We start from the raw sequence: 17,231 nt of genomic DNA, 5'->3' as shown, positions 1-17,231 counted from the left end.
TCGACTTGGGCTTCGGGTTCTACATTGATGCCCACTTTGTTTTAATGCGCGCTGATATGTGAGCCGCAGGGCTTAGGCCAGACACATTGGCCCAAAGGACACAACCCAACACCAAAAACAAAAAAAAAAGGGCAAGAAAAAGGGGCACAAAAAGTGGATGGGGCCTGGGGTGACGGAAATAGAGAAGGAAAACCTTAACCCCTAGTATACGTATATATATATATATATATATAAAAGCCCACACATGACCAAGACCCACACCTCTCTTTGGGGCCGACTTGGTGTTGATTTTTCAACCGAATCGAGAAAATTTGTTGGCTGAGATCCGTTGAGGCGTAGACCATAATCAACTTCAGTGGCCAAGACTCAATTTATATTTTGGCAATAACTTGCAGCAGCTGTGCGAGACCCACTGAGAGAAAAGTTACAGACTTAAAAGGGTTAATCAATGGATATGATGATAGTCTCTGTCAGAGTTTTCTTCAAGTATTTTTTGGCCAGACTGGCTTGGGTCTGGGTGCTGCTCCATTTTGTTATAAAATAAAATTGAAAAAGGATTTCCGCTTGTAGTCCTTCGGTCAGCCAGGCAACCAAAGTCCATCAATGAAAGTCCAACTTCCCCCGTCCCCCCAAGCGGGACATGTGAAATTTTTCGGTTCAAAGGTGTAAATTTTATTTGAATTATTCGCAAAAAGGTCAACGTGAGCTTGTGTTTGTATATTTGTATATTTCATTTGATTTTGATTTTGATTCTGATTTTGACTTAGTTGGTTACGTGTTTGGAATACCAGAGACCAGAGACTCCAGCTCTCTACCTTCTCTGGCTGTGACTTTGACTCTGGTTCTGTCCATTTTGATGTTGGTTTGATTTAACTTCCGGTCATTTCATTTCCTTTCCTATTTTTTAGTCTCTCCTTCAGAATTGAATGTGAAATGCCTTTGAATGCAACGAAGGGCAAATAATACAAAATATATATATATGGTACATATATTTATTCCTGACTTGAAAGTCAATTTGAGAGGCTGACTTTGAAGAAAAAAAAGTCAATTTTTAGGTAAAATGTTTCTTGTTTCTTTTTGTCATTTGAAAATTTTCCTAATTTTCTACCACGTTTTATCCACAAAAACCGTTTTTTTTTGTCCATTTTCCAGCTGCAATGTTGAACAAAAAATTGGTCACACGCCACCACTTAGCACTTGAGCCAGGACTACAATAATCGTCCTGAGGCTCGAAATGAATACATCACAGATCACACCTCGCAACGAAAGGCGTTGAAAATGTTCTTCTTTTTTTTTTTTTCAAACGTCACGCTCATCTATGCAATTTTCAAATCGATCCTTTTAAAGGATATCCATACAGACTATATCCCGCTGTGGCCAAACGACTGCGGTCGACCCCACCAAGTGACAACCAACAGGACTCCGAAAAACTAGCAGAAAAAAAGGACAAAAATTTAATAAAATAAAAGCCAAAAGGACACGAGGTAGAGGACTCCCTCAGAGGACGTGGATCGGAAATCCATAATGATGGTGCAACGAATCAATTGGCAGTCCTTCCATTTCGCCAATTGGCGAGTAACATTGCAGCATTGTTTTCGATTTCTGGCTTTCCGAATTTTCGGGACGAGAATTATCTGCCGAAAAATTGCAATTTTCATGCTCGGCAACACATGCCAAGCCGTGTCCTGCCGAAAGGACGTTCTGGTCTCTTTCCACTCGAGAGAATGGCTCACAACTTTTGTTCATTTTTCCGTAATAATGTCATCAATTTGGTCGTGATTTACTGGAAAATTAGATAAGCCTCTGGTCCGTGGAAGGTTTTTGTTAAGTTCCGGGGAAAAATATAAAAGATTGGGCAGGAAATTGGGTCAAAATTTTTGAAGGGGGGCTATATGTTTAAGGATTTTTAATCGAAACTATTTGAAAAAATGCTTTTTAAAAATAATCAAACGTTAAGTTAAAGAGAAGTTAATCATTATAAGTGGTAATTTAAAGTAATATCTATAAAATATGTATATATTTCTCCAAGAAATTGTCAGTATTTAATCAGTCCAAATACTTTCCTACAAACAAGCCACTTTTCTGCATTGAAATCAATAAATAACGAGCCAATTACTAAAAAAACTTGATAGTGGTTTTTAGATGGATTTACGAAAAATGTTTAATATTTTGGATGGTTTTGAATGAAAGTTGGAGAGGCTCTAAGAAAATATAGTAACATAACATAATATAATTCTACTGTGGAAAGAGACAAACAAAACAACATTAAAGACTAAATAAAAGTTTATTTGCAAATTAAAGTAATATCTATATTACTTATATATGTTCTTAAGATATAGTCTTCATTTAGACTCCTTAAATATTTTCCTATTAAAAATAAAATACACACCATTCATTGAAAAATATGATTTAAGTAATCTGGGGAGGTCATATTTAATTAGAGGTCAATTATTTTGGTTGGAAGTTGTGGAGGTTCTGAGAAAATAAATTTATTAGAAAGTGAGGAATAGAGTAGAAAGAGCTTAGAGCTCGATAGCTTTAAAAGCGAAAAAAAAGTATTCAAGAAATAGGTTTTTGAAAATAAGAAAACGCAAAAAACTTATAAGTTGTTAGTTATGTACAAGTTAAAATAATATCCATTATTGAGACCTGAGTTCTTGAGATCAAAATTGCATCGAAGTGTTGTATATTTTTGGATGGAAGTTAAAGGGTTTATATGTTTTCTATAGGTTTTAAGGCACTAGGGAATAGGGCTTACTAAGGCAAAAAGTAAAAAGTAATTATAAGGTAAATTAAAAGTTTTCTAATATAAATTTAAGTAATATCTTAAACGATTTGTAGATCTCTCCCTCAGAATATCCTCCCAAAACTTTAAACAAATAAAGCCCCAAACTTTATAAAGATATTAAAAAATAAAAAAAATACGTGAAATATATAGTATTTTTGTTGAACGACAACACCTCCTAGTCCTTTTGTTTCGACCATTTCCCGTGGAAATTGCCGAACTGGACATTCTATTTTATTTGATAGGCCACTCGACTCTACAATCTACACTCGCCACTCTCCACTCGACTCCACTTGGAGTTTTTGTGTCATTCATCCGATGGGTTTCCGGCCAAGGGGCAAGTCCCCTCTTTTTGTTTGTAGTCTCGCCTCTATAGTTGTCCAAAAACTACCTCCCTCCACTATATCCCCTTCTCTTTCAAAGCTCCGATGCTGTCTCTTTCAGTAGGGAGTTTATTTTTTTTTTTTTTCAACATATTTGCATGTCGATAAAGTTTCAAACAATGGCAACTTTGTCGGCGGTTGGCATTGAGGCCGTTGAGGTCAGAGCAGCTGGTTTTGGAAGCTGGGAGGAAAAGGGATCCGTGCCGGGGCACAAATCTAGCGTCTCAGGGGCGGCAATTATGAGGCCTTAATTATGATGCAACGACTTCATTCCAGGCGGTCGGGTCGAGGCGTGATTCCAACAAAAGCGATGATCCCCCTAGGCTCTGGTTCTGGTTCTGATTCTGGGTGCTGCTGGTCACTTCCGCGGTCAGTCTAGAGAGAATCTAGAGAGTTAATATGGAAAGCACCCAGAGCGGTCAAGCGTTTCTCCGGCATGTGGTGCAATCGGAGCAGGCTGCTTATCTACAGCTGATATTTCATTGTGACTTGCCGGAATGCCAGGCGCTCTAAGGACCTCATGCCGGGCTAATTGCCTTACGAACACGGCCAGGCATGAGGCCTACACTCGACCAAATTAGCCTTTAAAGAGAAACAGGTTTTGGTTACTTGTTACTGTATTTAGAAGGAAATTTCTTCGAGTGCATAAAACGATCAGAAAGGACAACAGTTGCCAAATCAGAACAGCTGTCCTATTTTTAAAATGGATCAGGTAGTAAATGGATAACCAATCTATTTAGATCAAAGTGCAAATGGAAATTGATCATTGCGCCAAAAGCAGCACCCCAAAAGAAAAAAGGATCTGGGATTCCAATTACACCCGAGCTAATGTCAAAACATGCAACGTCCCTCAAAAACAACAACTGCTTCCAGTTAAAATGAGCATATTGATGAAGTAATAAGCCAGAAGAATGCGATCAGGTTGTGTTTCTTTTTTCCCGAAAAGGGATCGTTTTCGGACTCAATTACAAACAAGGATAATAACAGACTCTCCTATTTCCAAGTAGGTGCCACTTGTTTCTCCCCGCATTTGACAACTCAATTGCAAAGTGGTTCCTTTCCTGAGGATTGCCGATCGACCTCAACCGGCCAACTGCTGTTTTTCCATAAATCAGGCCAGAGACCAAAACGCGATTGGCGCCAGTCTAGTCTAATTTGTACAAATTTTTCAAGTGTCACATTTTCTCGGTTTTGTTGTTCCATTTATGTAAATATTTGAGACCGAAAGATCTAATCTGGCCTCTTGAAACCAAACACCATTGCATAATCCAATAAAATTCTTGTTGGTCAAGGATGGAAAAGGATTCTAAGAACGAGGGGCAGTCAATAGATGATGTGATATCCGATACTGATTAGAGTGGGTAATACGACATTTTATTCCTAAAGAAGTGGACTATTTTAAGAGTACTTTGTTGGTATTTAAACAAAGGTTTTTCAAGCTTAAACACATAATAAGCTTAAGGATCTTTGATATCGATAAATGTTGATAAAATACATAAGAAACCCTGGAGCATCTTGACCAAGCTGAAACAATGCACTTAAAGAGTACTTTGTATGTATTACTGATGATATTTATCAAACTTAGGCCTTTTAAGCTCAGAGATCCTAAATATCAACCAATATTGGTATGCGTATTTAAAATAAAGAACCAAGAAATATAGATAATTTACCTAAAAATCTCTGGATCATATGCAATGCACTTTGTTTTAAGAATACATTATTAGTATTTATGCTTAAAAGTTATTAAAGTATTAAAAGTTAAAGTAAATATTTATAAATCTCAATCAAAATCGATAAAGTTCTTTAAATAAGGACGCTAGAAATATAGCTAAATTACATAAGAAACCCTGGATCATCATATAATACAATGCACTTAATTTTAAGAGTATTTTGTTGGTATTAATGCTAATTTGTATTAAGAACTAAGATCTTTTAAGCTTAGAGGTCGGAAATATCAATAAACATCGATAAGCTTCTTAAAAATTATGACGCTAAATACATTGATAAATTTCTTAAGGACCTCTTATATTCCTTAAATGACAATGCGTAAGGAGTTTGTTGGTAATAATACTGATATCTTTGAAGAACTGAGGTCTATAAGTTTACAAATTTGTAAAAGGTTCTAAATTCTAACATTTTCTCGATCCTAGTAGGCTGTGGGTTATAAGTTTTCTAGACTAGGAAATGTCGACACTGTTTATTCAGTTTGAAACTAGTATAAGTGTAGACAACACGTCCCATTCGTAATATTAAGTAATATTAAGTTTGATACCATTTTTTCCTCATTTGGTGATTTTTAAAAAACTATTTTGCAAATTTAAAATTTCTATAAGTAGTTCTATAAGACTATAAGTAGTGCGAAATTCAATAAAAATGTTTAAACGTTGTCGTAATCAGATAAAAGCCATTAAATCGGCCGCTCAAGTTATAGCAAGTGAGTATTTGGATGGAAAGGTATACCTTCTGAGAAGTAGAGGAGGTATACCTATTAGAAGGTACTACCAAAGAGGTAGAGGCGTTTCCTTTTGTTTTTTTTTTTGAAAATATATTACAAAAAAAAAAAGTTATCATGAAAAGTTCAGAAATAAAAGCTTTTGTTTCAAAAAAAATTAAAATGTTTGTTTTTTAGAAACAAAACCTTATAAGTTATATAGGTCTATTAAACTAATAAGTTTCAAAGGCTTCAATAGAAATAAATATCGGTAAAAATCAATAAGCTTAATGTAAACCCATTATGCTATGAAATAAAGAAAATAGAAACAAAAATATCGATAAAAAAGCTTAATATTTTATAAAGCCATTATGGCATGATATTACGACATGTTACCACATTTCTTAAGAATTCCTGGATCATCTTTCATAAAAGTTAAAATCTACAATTTTTAAAAGTTACAAAAATCTAAAATTTTCCCCATACTCGTAGGCTGTGACTTTTAAGTTTCCTAGACTAGCTACATGTCGACATCGTTTCCATTCAGTTTGAAACTAGTATAAGTGTAGACAACACGTCCCACTCGTAATATTAAGTTTTATACAATAATTTCGGTCTTGGTCATTTTTAAAAAACTGTTTTGCAAATTAAAAATTTCTATAAGTAGTTCTATAAGACTATAAGTAGTGCGAAATTCAATAAAAATGTTTAAACGTTGTCGTAATCAGATAAAAGCCATTAAATCGGCCGCTCAAGTTATAGCAAGTGAGTATTTGGATGCAGAGGTTTACCTTCTAAGTAAAGGAGGTATAAAGGAGGTATACCTATTGGAAGGTGGTACTACTTACCAAAGAAGTAGAGGCTAAACAGTTACTATAGGCTTTTCCTTTATTCATAATATTTATAATTAAAATTTATACTAACACTATTGGTAAAGCAAAGGCAGCGAAAGCCTTGGTCTTAGGCCTTTCTTTTGTTATTTTTTGCAATATATTAACAAAAAATAAAAATTTAAAAAAAGTGGAAAGTCATGACAAGGATAGAAGCTTTTATTAAAAAAAAACACCCCCTGGATTATCTTTCATAAAATTTGAAGCTTAAATTTGTAAAAGTTACTAAAATCTCTTCTTAGAACAGTTTCTCCATTCTAGTAGGCTGTGACTTATAAGTTTTCTAGACTAGCTACATGTCGACATCGTTTCCATTCAGTTTGAAACTAGTATAAGTGTAGACAACACGTCCCACTCGTAATATTAAGTAATATTAAGTTTTATACAATTTCGGTCTAGTCATTTTTAAAAAACTGTTTTGCAAATTAAAAATTTCTATAAGTAGTTCTATAAGACTATTAGTAGTACGAAATTCAATAAAAATGTTTAAACGTTGTCGTAATCAGATAAAAGCCATTAAATCGGCCGCTCAAGTTATAGCAAGTGAGTATTTGGATGGAAAGGTATACCTTCTGAGGAGTAAAGGAGGTATACCCATTGGAAGGTGGTACTACCAAAAAGGAAGAGGCTCTGCAGTTACAAGAGGCTTTTCCTTTTTTTTTGGATAAGATATTAAAAATAAACAAAAATTGAAGAGTCATCATGACATGACAGAAATATAAGTTTTTGTTTCAAGTTATAGATATTAATAGAGTTTTAATTTAAAGGTCGCGGTGAGGTCAAATATACCAACCCCCGCCTACCCATGTCCTGGAAAGTTCAAGGCGTTACTACTCCGGCCCCGCCGTCCGATCCCCGCATGCCCATGTCCTTGAAAGTTCAAGGCGTTACTACTCCGGCCCCGCCGTCCAATTGGAAGACAGAGGAATTCATTCTGGTGGCCCGGCCTCGACGACAAGACCAGAACCGCCTGTGGCTGCGAGCTCGTGAGCCTTGGACCTCTGTAAGCGAGCATTATAAGCGCCACATTGCCGCTCGGGTGATGCGGGAAATGGAAATAGAAAGAGAGCTTGAGGAAGAATTGGCAGAGTTCTTCCCTGGGATTTTTACGGGAGGCAGTGCGTGTGGCGGCGGCAGTGGCAACGGAGGCGGCAACAGAGGCGGAAACGGAGGCAACGGAGGCGACGGAGGCTTTCCGCCCTTCATCTCGCCCATGGAATTGCAGCGCGAACAGAAGCAGCGCAAGAAGGAGAAGCTGCTAGAGATGCTCCGGCAAAAGTTCGAGCAGCAGCAGACCCTGGGACTGCTGGCCTTTGGGACGCCGACTGGGGGCAAGATCCGCCTGAGGAAAAAGTCCGAGCAGCAACAGACCGTGGGACGGCTGGCCTTTGGGTGCCCGATGGGTGCCAACATCCGCCTGAGGATACCATTGCCTCTACCATCACCGGTGAAATTGTCTTCATCGTTAAGAGCTTCAGTGATAGTGTCGGAGCTGAAGAAAGTAATCAAGTACCGGGGCATACCCCACAAGCCACTAGGGGTGGAACACATGGAGCGGGTGAAGGAAGCAGCGAAGAAGGCCCAACAACCGGAGCATAGCTTACAGAAACATGAACCCCAGGAAAAAGACTTGGCCGGTCAAAAGATAAAACGGATCGCCGGGACACTGCACGCCTTGGCCCGCTTCTACAAGTTCTAACACCGAGATACATATATAGGAGGTGGAGGATGACAGTCCCCTCTCCAGAAACCCCAATCCCAGCTCTTACCATAAGAATTCGAACTCCGTAGGATATTAGCAAGAATCCCCCGCTTGGACTTCGAATCCTGCCCAACCAAATGCGCCAAGAAAAAAAAAACTTAACTTAGCCAGGACATACTTAACCCCAGATTGCCGCAAAATTCAAAAACTTGGGGATTCCTACAGAGACTCCCCGCCAATCTTTTAAATCAAATTTTCGGAAACTCGTTCCTTAAACTCTTTACCCACAAACCTCAAAATCGGAAACAAGGCGAGTAGTTGATCCTCGAATGCAAGAATACTTACTCCATATGTATGTAGTATTCCATCAAGTGCAGAGAGTGTTTTTAAGTGGATTTATTACTATAGTCCCATATAGTCCCGAGTCCAATTACCTAGAAATCCGTCGCGATGGGAGATGACTGTATAACAATGTGGATGTTGCTGTGAGATCATTGTACTTGATTGTTTCGTGATTTTAGAGAAGATGACAAATAAACTACCTTATTTTTTAATATATATTTTTTTGTTGAGAATTTATTGATATTTTAAGGGGGACTATCTGACATATACTTTAGGGCTTCGCTTGACATTTAAACCCTTTTTTTTTGTCAGACCAACGCCATCACACCACCCCCTTCATTAGCCAAGTTGCAGAGGCAAACAGGCCAAATACAATATTATTTTACATGGCCAAACAATGCGACGACGCCACTCGAGTTGAAAATTTACAGGTAAACACGCCGCTGACGCTGCCACTGCCGCCTGCCACTGCCTCCTGCCAGTGCCACTGCCGCTTGCCGCCTGCGAAGGTGTAAAAGTCAAAACAATGACAAGAAAATTAGCTATAAATGTTGGCCCCCTTTTTTTTTTGTTTAACCAGCGCTACTACTGCCGTCACACGGAAAAAGGGGGCACGACGAGTGCAAAACGGTTGGCAAGTCAATAAATAAACAAGTGACTGACGAAAAAAAAAATTGTATATAAAAAGGGGAATGTGGAGATGGGGACTCTGAGTACACAGAAGGTTGATTAATACGGGGCCAAAGGTCGGGTTAGCTCTGGCAATAAACAATATTTAATTTTACATATGTCGGCTCTATTTGGGGAAGGGGAATACATGCAATTGAACATTTTTGAGAGAAGAGAGATATTTTGACAGAAAAAGAAAGGATATGATGGGGGGACTTGTTTTAGAGCAGGGTTGTCATGCGAAGGATTTTTTAAAAAATAATAAATAATAGAGCGTTATGAGTATTTTTTGCTAAAAATAAATAAAAATCAAAAAAAAGCATTTTTTTGGGTCCCTCTTTTTTTTTAATTATTGTCTTTTTCAAGATAAGCCTGTCAGAGATATAATTCTTATTTAAGTTTTTTCATGAATTATTTATACGTCAATTCTTTAATTTAACCAACGTTATTTTAACCACAAAGTTGCAAATAAATTGACATATTGGCAACACTGCTTATTGCTTGAATATTTAAAAAGAAATCCTTTATATGTTTTTATTAAAAACAAAAACTGCAGTCTAAGAAAACAAAAGAAAAAGAAAGACAAAATTTCTTAAATGGAACTAAGTGGCAACACCTTAAAATATGTATTTGAAACTTATTTAAAGGTTATTTGCAGATATTTTATTTCAGGGAATTGTTACTGTATGTATGTCTTGTTATTTCATTATTACCCATCTATGTATATTCAAAGTCAAAACTACAGCCACTACTGCCAAAAAACACAAATGTTTTCAAAAACAGTACAACGTGGCAACACTGCTTAGGAGATTTTTTGAAAACCTTGCCATACAGTTAAAAAAAATTACTTGCATTAATAATACTTCCTTGTATATACATTTTTATTGAAATTCAAGAATATTTACGGACAAAACTAAACAAAAAACTAAAATTTTTTCTCAAAAACTGATCTAAGTGTCAGCACTGTTTTGAATCTTTTAAAAGGTATATTCTTAAAAATCAACAAGTACTTAATTCAAGTCTTGTATATATTTATGGAATTATACACCAAATGGTCTGAAATTTAGGGACTTACTTATTTTTCAACTGTATTTTACAGCTAGTTATATGGATGTTAGTTATAGGAGTAATAAAAAGTTAAGTAATAAATAAAAGACCTTTATTCATCAATAATATTATTTAAGATAATATCTTAAAGAGACCTTGATAAGTTCTATATAATTTAAATTCAATTTTAAAACAACTATCTAAGGATTTAATTGAATGAAGAAACTTAAACCTCAAGTGCTTTCTTATGCTTATATTGCCCCTTTACTTTTTTTGTGAAAAAATCCAATCAAAGAGAATCATGGCTTCGACTTTTGAGTTCAAACTGTAGACCAATGGAAAAGGTCAAAGTTTACCCACCGCCACCGCTGGCAGCCAGTCGATTTTTTTGGTGTTTTTCGCAGGACTTTTCCGGGTGTTTGTTTTTCCCCCTGAAAACCTCGAGCCGAGCCTGGCGCGCTAATGCTAACAATGTTAATTAGCGCCGAATGCCTTTTGTTTTAATTGTGCCCGGCCCCGAGATTTGTTCGGCAACTAAGCCGGTCGGTCCATAGCTATATAGTATGGGGTTTAATAGTAGGGGATGTTAACAGAGAAAAATAGAAAATTTTAAAAGAAAAATCAGTGAAAGGACGAGGGTTAGATGGCCAAGTTAATTGCATTTCTCGCGGAAGAATGCCTTTGGCCTTTCAGAGCGCCACCCGCTGGCCTAACTCGGCGAGTGTTGGCACAACACGAATCAAGCCTGAAGGATCGTCAGGCCAAGGATCGGGGCTAGCTTAGTCCTTGCCCAAACGAGTATAAATAAAAAAAGAAGGAAGCCAGGAGCTAGTCTAATAAGGTTACCACTCGAATGGAAAACTATTTAAAGGCAAAATAAAAGGGGTAGCCAGCAAGAGGAGGGCTGAGCCGTGAGCCGTGAGCTGTGGTGCTGTGAATTCGATTAAAATTACATTTTTCACAGCAAGGAACAGGACACGCTGCGTGAATCCTTTTGATTGTTGCTCGCATTTGCAACTTGCGCAGCGCATTTAATTTTATTTCATTCGAGTTTCATTTGCCAATGTGTTTCTGTATTTTATTTTATATATACATTTTTTTTTTCTCGGCTACCCCCCTCATCTACCTTCCCAGCCCATTTGTTGATGATGACAACCCTTCGCAGGACGTACCGCGCACCACAGGACACTACACTCCTGGCGAGGATCGGGTCGAGGAGGGCATGGCGCGGAGGCGCAGGGCGGACAGGATGCAAAGCCAGCCACGTTGTGGGCTCACGTACCCGGCCACAAGCGAGGTCTACCAGAGCAACCCCCAACCAGATGGAATCATTGTGATGCACTTGAAAAAAAAAATAAATATTTTTTTTATAAAAAAAAGGTAAGAAACAGCAATAACATTAGGGAGTATTTTTTAAGAGCTCAGAGCATTAAGTTTTTCTCTTTTTAATTTTAAAAAAGTATTTATTAAATAACAGTAATTTATTCTTTTTTAAACTTTTCTTATGAACCTTTTTTTTTAATCTTTCTAAAAAAGTAAGGCCTTTAAATCTAAAAAAAAGACTCAATTCTGTCTGTTCTTCTTTTAACTTCTAGTAGACCTTCTATTAATCTATAAGTCCCCTTAGTTTAGTTTACAAATTTCTATTTCAAAAATTAATTTTTTATTTTAAATTCGAACCCGTACTCTAGTCAACATTTTTTCAAGTGAGAGTCCTTGCTGGGCTGCTGCGTGTTGTCGTCATCAAAAAGGACACTTGACGGGTACAACAAAAGCCGATGTTGCGCTGCCACCGTTTGCTATTTTATTTCTATTTGCCTCATTCATTCATTTGCAGCTTTTAGCGCTGCCTTTTGTCCGTGTCCGTCTCCGTCTCCGAGTTTTGTCCCGTCTCTTTTTAATTCCCTCTCCCTTTCTCTGTCTAACTCTGTGACGAGTCCTTGGCACTCCTTGGCCGCTGTGCGCCTGATTATCCTTTCAATTAAATTGTAGCGTAACATTTTCCACATCGCTGCCAACGCAGCAGTAGTCATCTATAGAAAGAGATGCAAATGGAGGGTGTGAAAGAGACAATAAAATAAAATCTAAAAAAATATATATGTACATATATAAACACATACATACATATGTATATGTTTATGAAATGTAAGTATTAAGTGGAACAACTGGCCTTTTCTGGGCAAAAGTGTGAATGCAACCGAGGGAAAATGAATGCCTGAATGGATGCCCCAGTGAGTGGATGAGTGAGTGCAAGATGAATAAGTGAACGGTTGAATGAATGAATGGGTGAGTAAGTGAACGAGTGAACGCGTTTACGAATGAATGACTAAATGAGTGTGGCTGTTGATTTTTGGTGTTTATTTTAGATTTTGATTTTGCTAATGGTTTGAAAGCGGTTCTAAGATAGGGGATAGATTTTATTATTTTATATACATTTTTTTTTAGTAATTATAGTGCTATTCTCTAAGCTTGTGTGTGAAACAGTATTGACTAACACTGTGTGTGATATTAAAACTTAAACGGAGACAATGTGATATTTATTCGACGAATAAAAAAGTCTTAGTGCTCTCCATAATTTTTCTCCATATATTTCTATAATTTATGTTCAATTATTTTAATTCAAAAGAATTCGCTGTTATTGTTTAGGTATTGTTTTGGATCACTGTACGCTTTACAACACTAGATGATGAGAGTACCTTATATTTATTGTACTAAGCCCAAAAAACTCTTCCTCAAATAACATTTTAATTAAAAATGTATCTCTAATTTGTTTCCATAATTTGTTGTAATACCTTTTCCGCTGAATACTATACTCTGGCATTTTTATTTTAGATTTTCCATTTGCGATTTCTAATCCAACCTGCCACTAATACCGCCTGTATGGTCCGTTGTTTATTGTGCACTGGTTTTGATTTATTTATTTATTTATTATTACATTTGACTGATTGCCGACACCAGTCCATCCCACACCCATCCCCATCCTCATCCCTAGCCATACCAGCCCCCTAGATTTTTTCCATTACCCTCCCAAAAAGAATAAAAAAAAAATAAAGAAAAATAAAATGCTCCCCGTCTCAAAAGCTCATGTATTATGAACAAGTTGATTGTCGTGTGGCTCTACATGGGGGGCTCCCTTGATTTGCGTTGATTTTCGTTTTGTGTAGGCAAATCATATTATATATCATATCATCTATTATGCAGCGCTGCCCAAATAAAATCCCATTTAGCCCCAGACCAGAAAAAAACGTGAAAGGAAGCAAATAAATGGCAGTGGCATTAGAATCGAAATCAAATTCAGAGCTCAGCCCATCTTAATCCTGTAAAAAATCAAAATAAGCTCATCAAATTCCATGATTTTTTAGCCCTTTGACATATTTTTGTCACCCAAAGAGAGGAGGGGGTATTTTTTAATAAACTTTATGTAGAACAGCGTTTTGATAAAGGATAAGGGGTTCTATTTTCTATGTTTTCATGTTAAGTTTTTATCAACTATATTGGTAATTGCAAAAAATATTCTTCAATACAATTTTGTTTACAAATATTTTCTTGTTTTACAGATACAGGAGGAATCTGAAGGACCATCACAACTAAAAGGATTTGCAATTTTTTGTAAGTATTAATTTTTAATTTTGACTACTTATTAGGTATTATTAGTATAATTCATTGGAGTTACTTATATTAACAAATATTTCTATAAAAACTTATTAGTAGCTTCCTTTTTCGAAGCTTTATCATATTTTATAATTTATGCTGTTAGATCTGTAAATTAAACTAAGAATACAGGGTTTTAACTTTAAAGTCAAAACTTGCCTTTCAAAAATTAAATTACGAAACCCCCAAAAAGCGTCAAAGAGTTGAAAAGGCCATGGTATGTAAATAAAAAACCAGAAACAAGGAGAACGTAATACAAATTTAAAAACTAATATTAAATTAATTAAAAAAAAAAAAATTTGCATTTGAAGTCGAATGTGGCAATAAAGTTGCGGTACCTTTTATTCCAGGCTTTTTCCTATTCCATATTTCCCAATAAATGAAAAACAAAATAAAAAAAATTCTAAAAAATGTTTGAGATTGCCACGATTTCCATGATTAAGCCATGATATCCCAAAAAATGCATCTAAGACTAAAACTAAACGGAAGAAATACTTCCTTTCAAAAATTAAGTTTCGTAATCCCCAAAAAACGTCAAAGAAAATGCCATGGTATGTAAAAAAAAAAGGAGAACGCAATAAAATTGTTATTCTTGTAGCCATGGAAAGTAGAAGAGCTAAAGGCGCAAATTTAAAAATTTTAAGGTAAAAAGAAAATAAGAGACCAGCTGGTGCACTAAGTTTGGTTTCTAGACTCCAGTGTATTTAATTTAATAGTATTTAATAAAACTATTCCACAAAAAAATGAATACGAATCCGTATTGCGTATTTAGCATCACATGGTCTTAGAACCATGGCATGTTCGAGGTTAGGTTAAAAAAAAAAAGAAAATGAGACCCGTGAAAAGTATCGCGTATTTAGCATAACTATGAATTGCGTATTTAGCATCACTAAGAAACATGGCATGTTCGAGGTCAAGTTAAAAAATAAAAGAAAATGAGACCCAGTGTATTTGATTTAATAGTATTTAATAAAACTATTCCAAAAAAAATGAATACGAATCCGTATTGCGTGTTTAGCATCACATGGTCTTAGAACCATGGCATGTTCGAGGTTAGGTTAAAAAAAAAAAGAAAATGAGACCCGTGAAAAGTATCGCGTTTTTAGCAAAACTATGAATTGCGTATTTAGCATCACTAAGAACCATGGCATGTTTGAGGTAAAGTTAAAAAAAAAAGAAAAGAAAATGAGACCCAGTGTATTTAATTTAATAGCATTTAATAAAAATATTTAAAAAAAAAAAATGAATACGAATCCGTATTGCGTATTTAGCATCACATGGTCTTAGAACCATGGCACGTTCGAGGTTAGGTTAAAAAAAAAAGAAAATGAGACCAATGAAAAGTATCGCGTTTTTAGCATAACTATGAATTGCGTATTTAGCATCACTAAGAATCATGGCATGTTTGAGGTAAAGTTAAAAAATAAAAGAAAATGAGACCCAGTGTATTTAATTTAATAGTATTTAATAAAACTATTCCAAAAAAAATGAATACGAATCCGTATTGCGTATTTAGCATCACATGGTCTTAGAACCATGGCATGTTCGAGGTTAGGTTAAAAAAAAAAAGAAAATGAGACCCGTGAAAAGTATCGCGTTTTTAGCATAACTATGAATTGCGTATTTAGCATCACTAAGAATCATGGCATGTTTGAGGTAAAGTTAAAAAATAAAAGAAAATGAGACCCAGTGTATTTAATTTAATAGTATTTAATAAAACTATTCCAAAAAAAATGAATACGAATCCGTATTGCGTATTTAGCATCACATGGTCTTAGAACCATGGCATGTTCGAGGTTAGGTTAAAAAAAAAAGAAAATGAGACCCGTGAAAAGTATCGCGTTTTTAGCATAACTATGAATTGCGTATTTAGCATCACTAAGAACCATGGCATGTTTGAGGTAAAGTTAAAAAAAAAAGAAAAGAAAATGAGACCCAGTGTATTTAATTTAATAGCATTTAATAAAAATATTTAAAAAAAAAATGAATACGAATCCGTATTGCGTATTTAGCATCACATGGTCTTAGAACCATGGCATGTTCGAGGTTAGGTTAAAAAAAAAAAGAAAATGAGACCCGTGAAAAGTATCGCGTTTTTAGCATAACTATGAATTGCGTATTTAGCATCACTAAGAATCATGGCATGTTCGAGGTCAAGTTAAAAAATAAAAGAAAATGAGACCCAGTGTATTTAATTTAATAGTATTTAATAAAACTATTCCACAAAAAAATGAATACGAATCCGTATTGCGTATTTAGCATCACATGGTCTTAGAACCATGGCATGTTCGAGGTTAGGTTAAAAAAAAAAAGAAAATGAGACCCGTGAAAAGTATCGCGTTTTTAGCATAACTATGAATTGCGTATTTAGCATCACTAAGAACCATGGCATGTTCGAGGTTGATTAAAAAAAAAAAAAAAGAAAATGAGACCCAGAGTATTTAATTTAATAAAAATATTAAAAAAAAAAAAAAAAAAAAATTCAAATCCGTATAGCGTATTTAGCATCCAATGGTCTAAAACCATGGCATGTTCGAGGAAAAATTAAAAAAAAAAGAAAATGAGACCCATTAAAAAATTAAGTTTAAGAAAAATAATTTACCAACGGGTCTGACGACAGCCCTATCCCAAGACCAGGGTACTTAAAAAAAAATTATAGGAAATTCCAAACTAGAGCGACCCATGCGTCGTATATAGAGCCCACTGTTTCAGGGTTTATCCCAAAGTAAAGTTAAAGGCAATTGAAATCTAAAGATCACAATATTTAAATATTTTTCAAAAAATTTTTATATAAATACAAAAAATAAAAATAAGACCCAGATAGAACGTCATATGCGCCCACTGATTTCGGCGGGAAAAAGAATAGAAAAAAAAAAAAGCTATAGCGACATCTTTTTAGAACGATCGCATAAATAAAATATTAAAAAGACCCCAATATATAAAAAATAAAATAGTAAGAAGACCCACATCGAAAAGAATATCAGGACGACATAGCATTGCAAAATGCTTGTGCATCGCATCTAAATGAACTATTAATAAAGTCAGGCATAATTATAATTAAAAAAATAATAAAAAATAAAATAAGGCCCATATATGTTTTGAATCGACACCGTTTAGAGTCCACCGCATTTAATTAAAAGAAAAAAAAATAAAAAAAAATTAAATCAGAAACCAGATGAGGTGAGAAGTCAACCGTTTGGCGAGCTGTTGACAACTGAATGGAAATGAAGGGAAGGCCGCCTTATATACAGATTTTGGGGCCAAAAAAGCCTTAAAAAGCCAAAGGCCCTACTAATCCCGATAACAAAAGATTGGTAGGTTGCACTTATCG

At 35.4% G+C, this 17,231-nt stretch overlaps 1 protein-coding gene across 2 annotated transcripts; it reads left to right on the top strand.

Annotated features, from left to right (window-relative positions):
- The first annotated feature begins 6,157 nt into the window (after positions 1 to 6,157).
- On the top strand, positions 6,158 to 8,749 carry LOC108133653 (uncharacterized). Of its 2 annotated transcripts, none has more exons than XM_070276274.1 (2): positions 6,158 to 6,364; positions 7,257 to 8,749. In XM_070276274.1, exons 1-2 carry the CDS (start codon positions 6,304 to 6,306, stop codon positions 8,186 to 8,188), a joined length of 993 nt encoding a protein of 330 aa, XP_070132375.1. In that variant the 5' UTR covers positions 6,158 to 6,303; the 3' UTR covers positions 8,189 to 8,749. The 2 variants fall into 2 exon arrangements, with proteins under 2 accessions (XP_070132375.1, XP_017109147.2); XM_017253658.3 differs by lacking the exon at positions 6,158 to 6,364 and adding an exon at positions 6,811 to 7,032.
- Positions 8,750 to 17,231: the final 8,482 nt, after the last annotated feature.

This window comes from Drosophila bipectinata, chromosome XR, assembly GCF_030179905.1.
Source record: "Drosophila bipectinata strain 14024-0381.07 chromosome XR, DbipHiC1v2, whole genome shotgun sequence".
In the NCBI taxonomy this organism is placed as follows: Eukaryota; Metazoa; Arthropoda; class Insecta; order Diptera; family Drosophilidae; genus Drosophila; species Drosophila bipectinata.
Note: the sequence above shows the minus strand (reverse complement) of the source record. Positions and strands in the feature narration are given on the sequence as shown.

Excerpts from the sequence above, each read along its gene's own strand:
- LOC108133653 (XM_070276274.1), top strand. The coding sequence starts at position 6,304 with ATGTTTAAACGTTGTCGTAATCAGATAAAAGCCATTAAATCGGCCGCT. Across the intron at positions 6,365-7,256 it reads GGCCGCTCAAGTTATAGCAA|GTCGCGGTGAGGTCAAATAT; the intron begins GTGAGTATTTGG and ends TTTAATTTAAAG.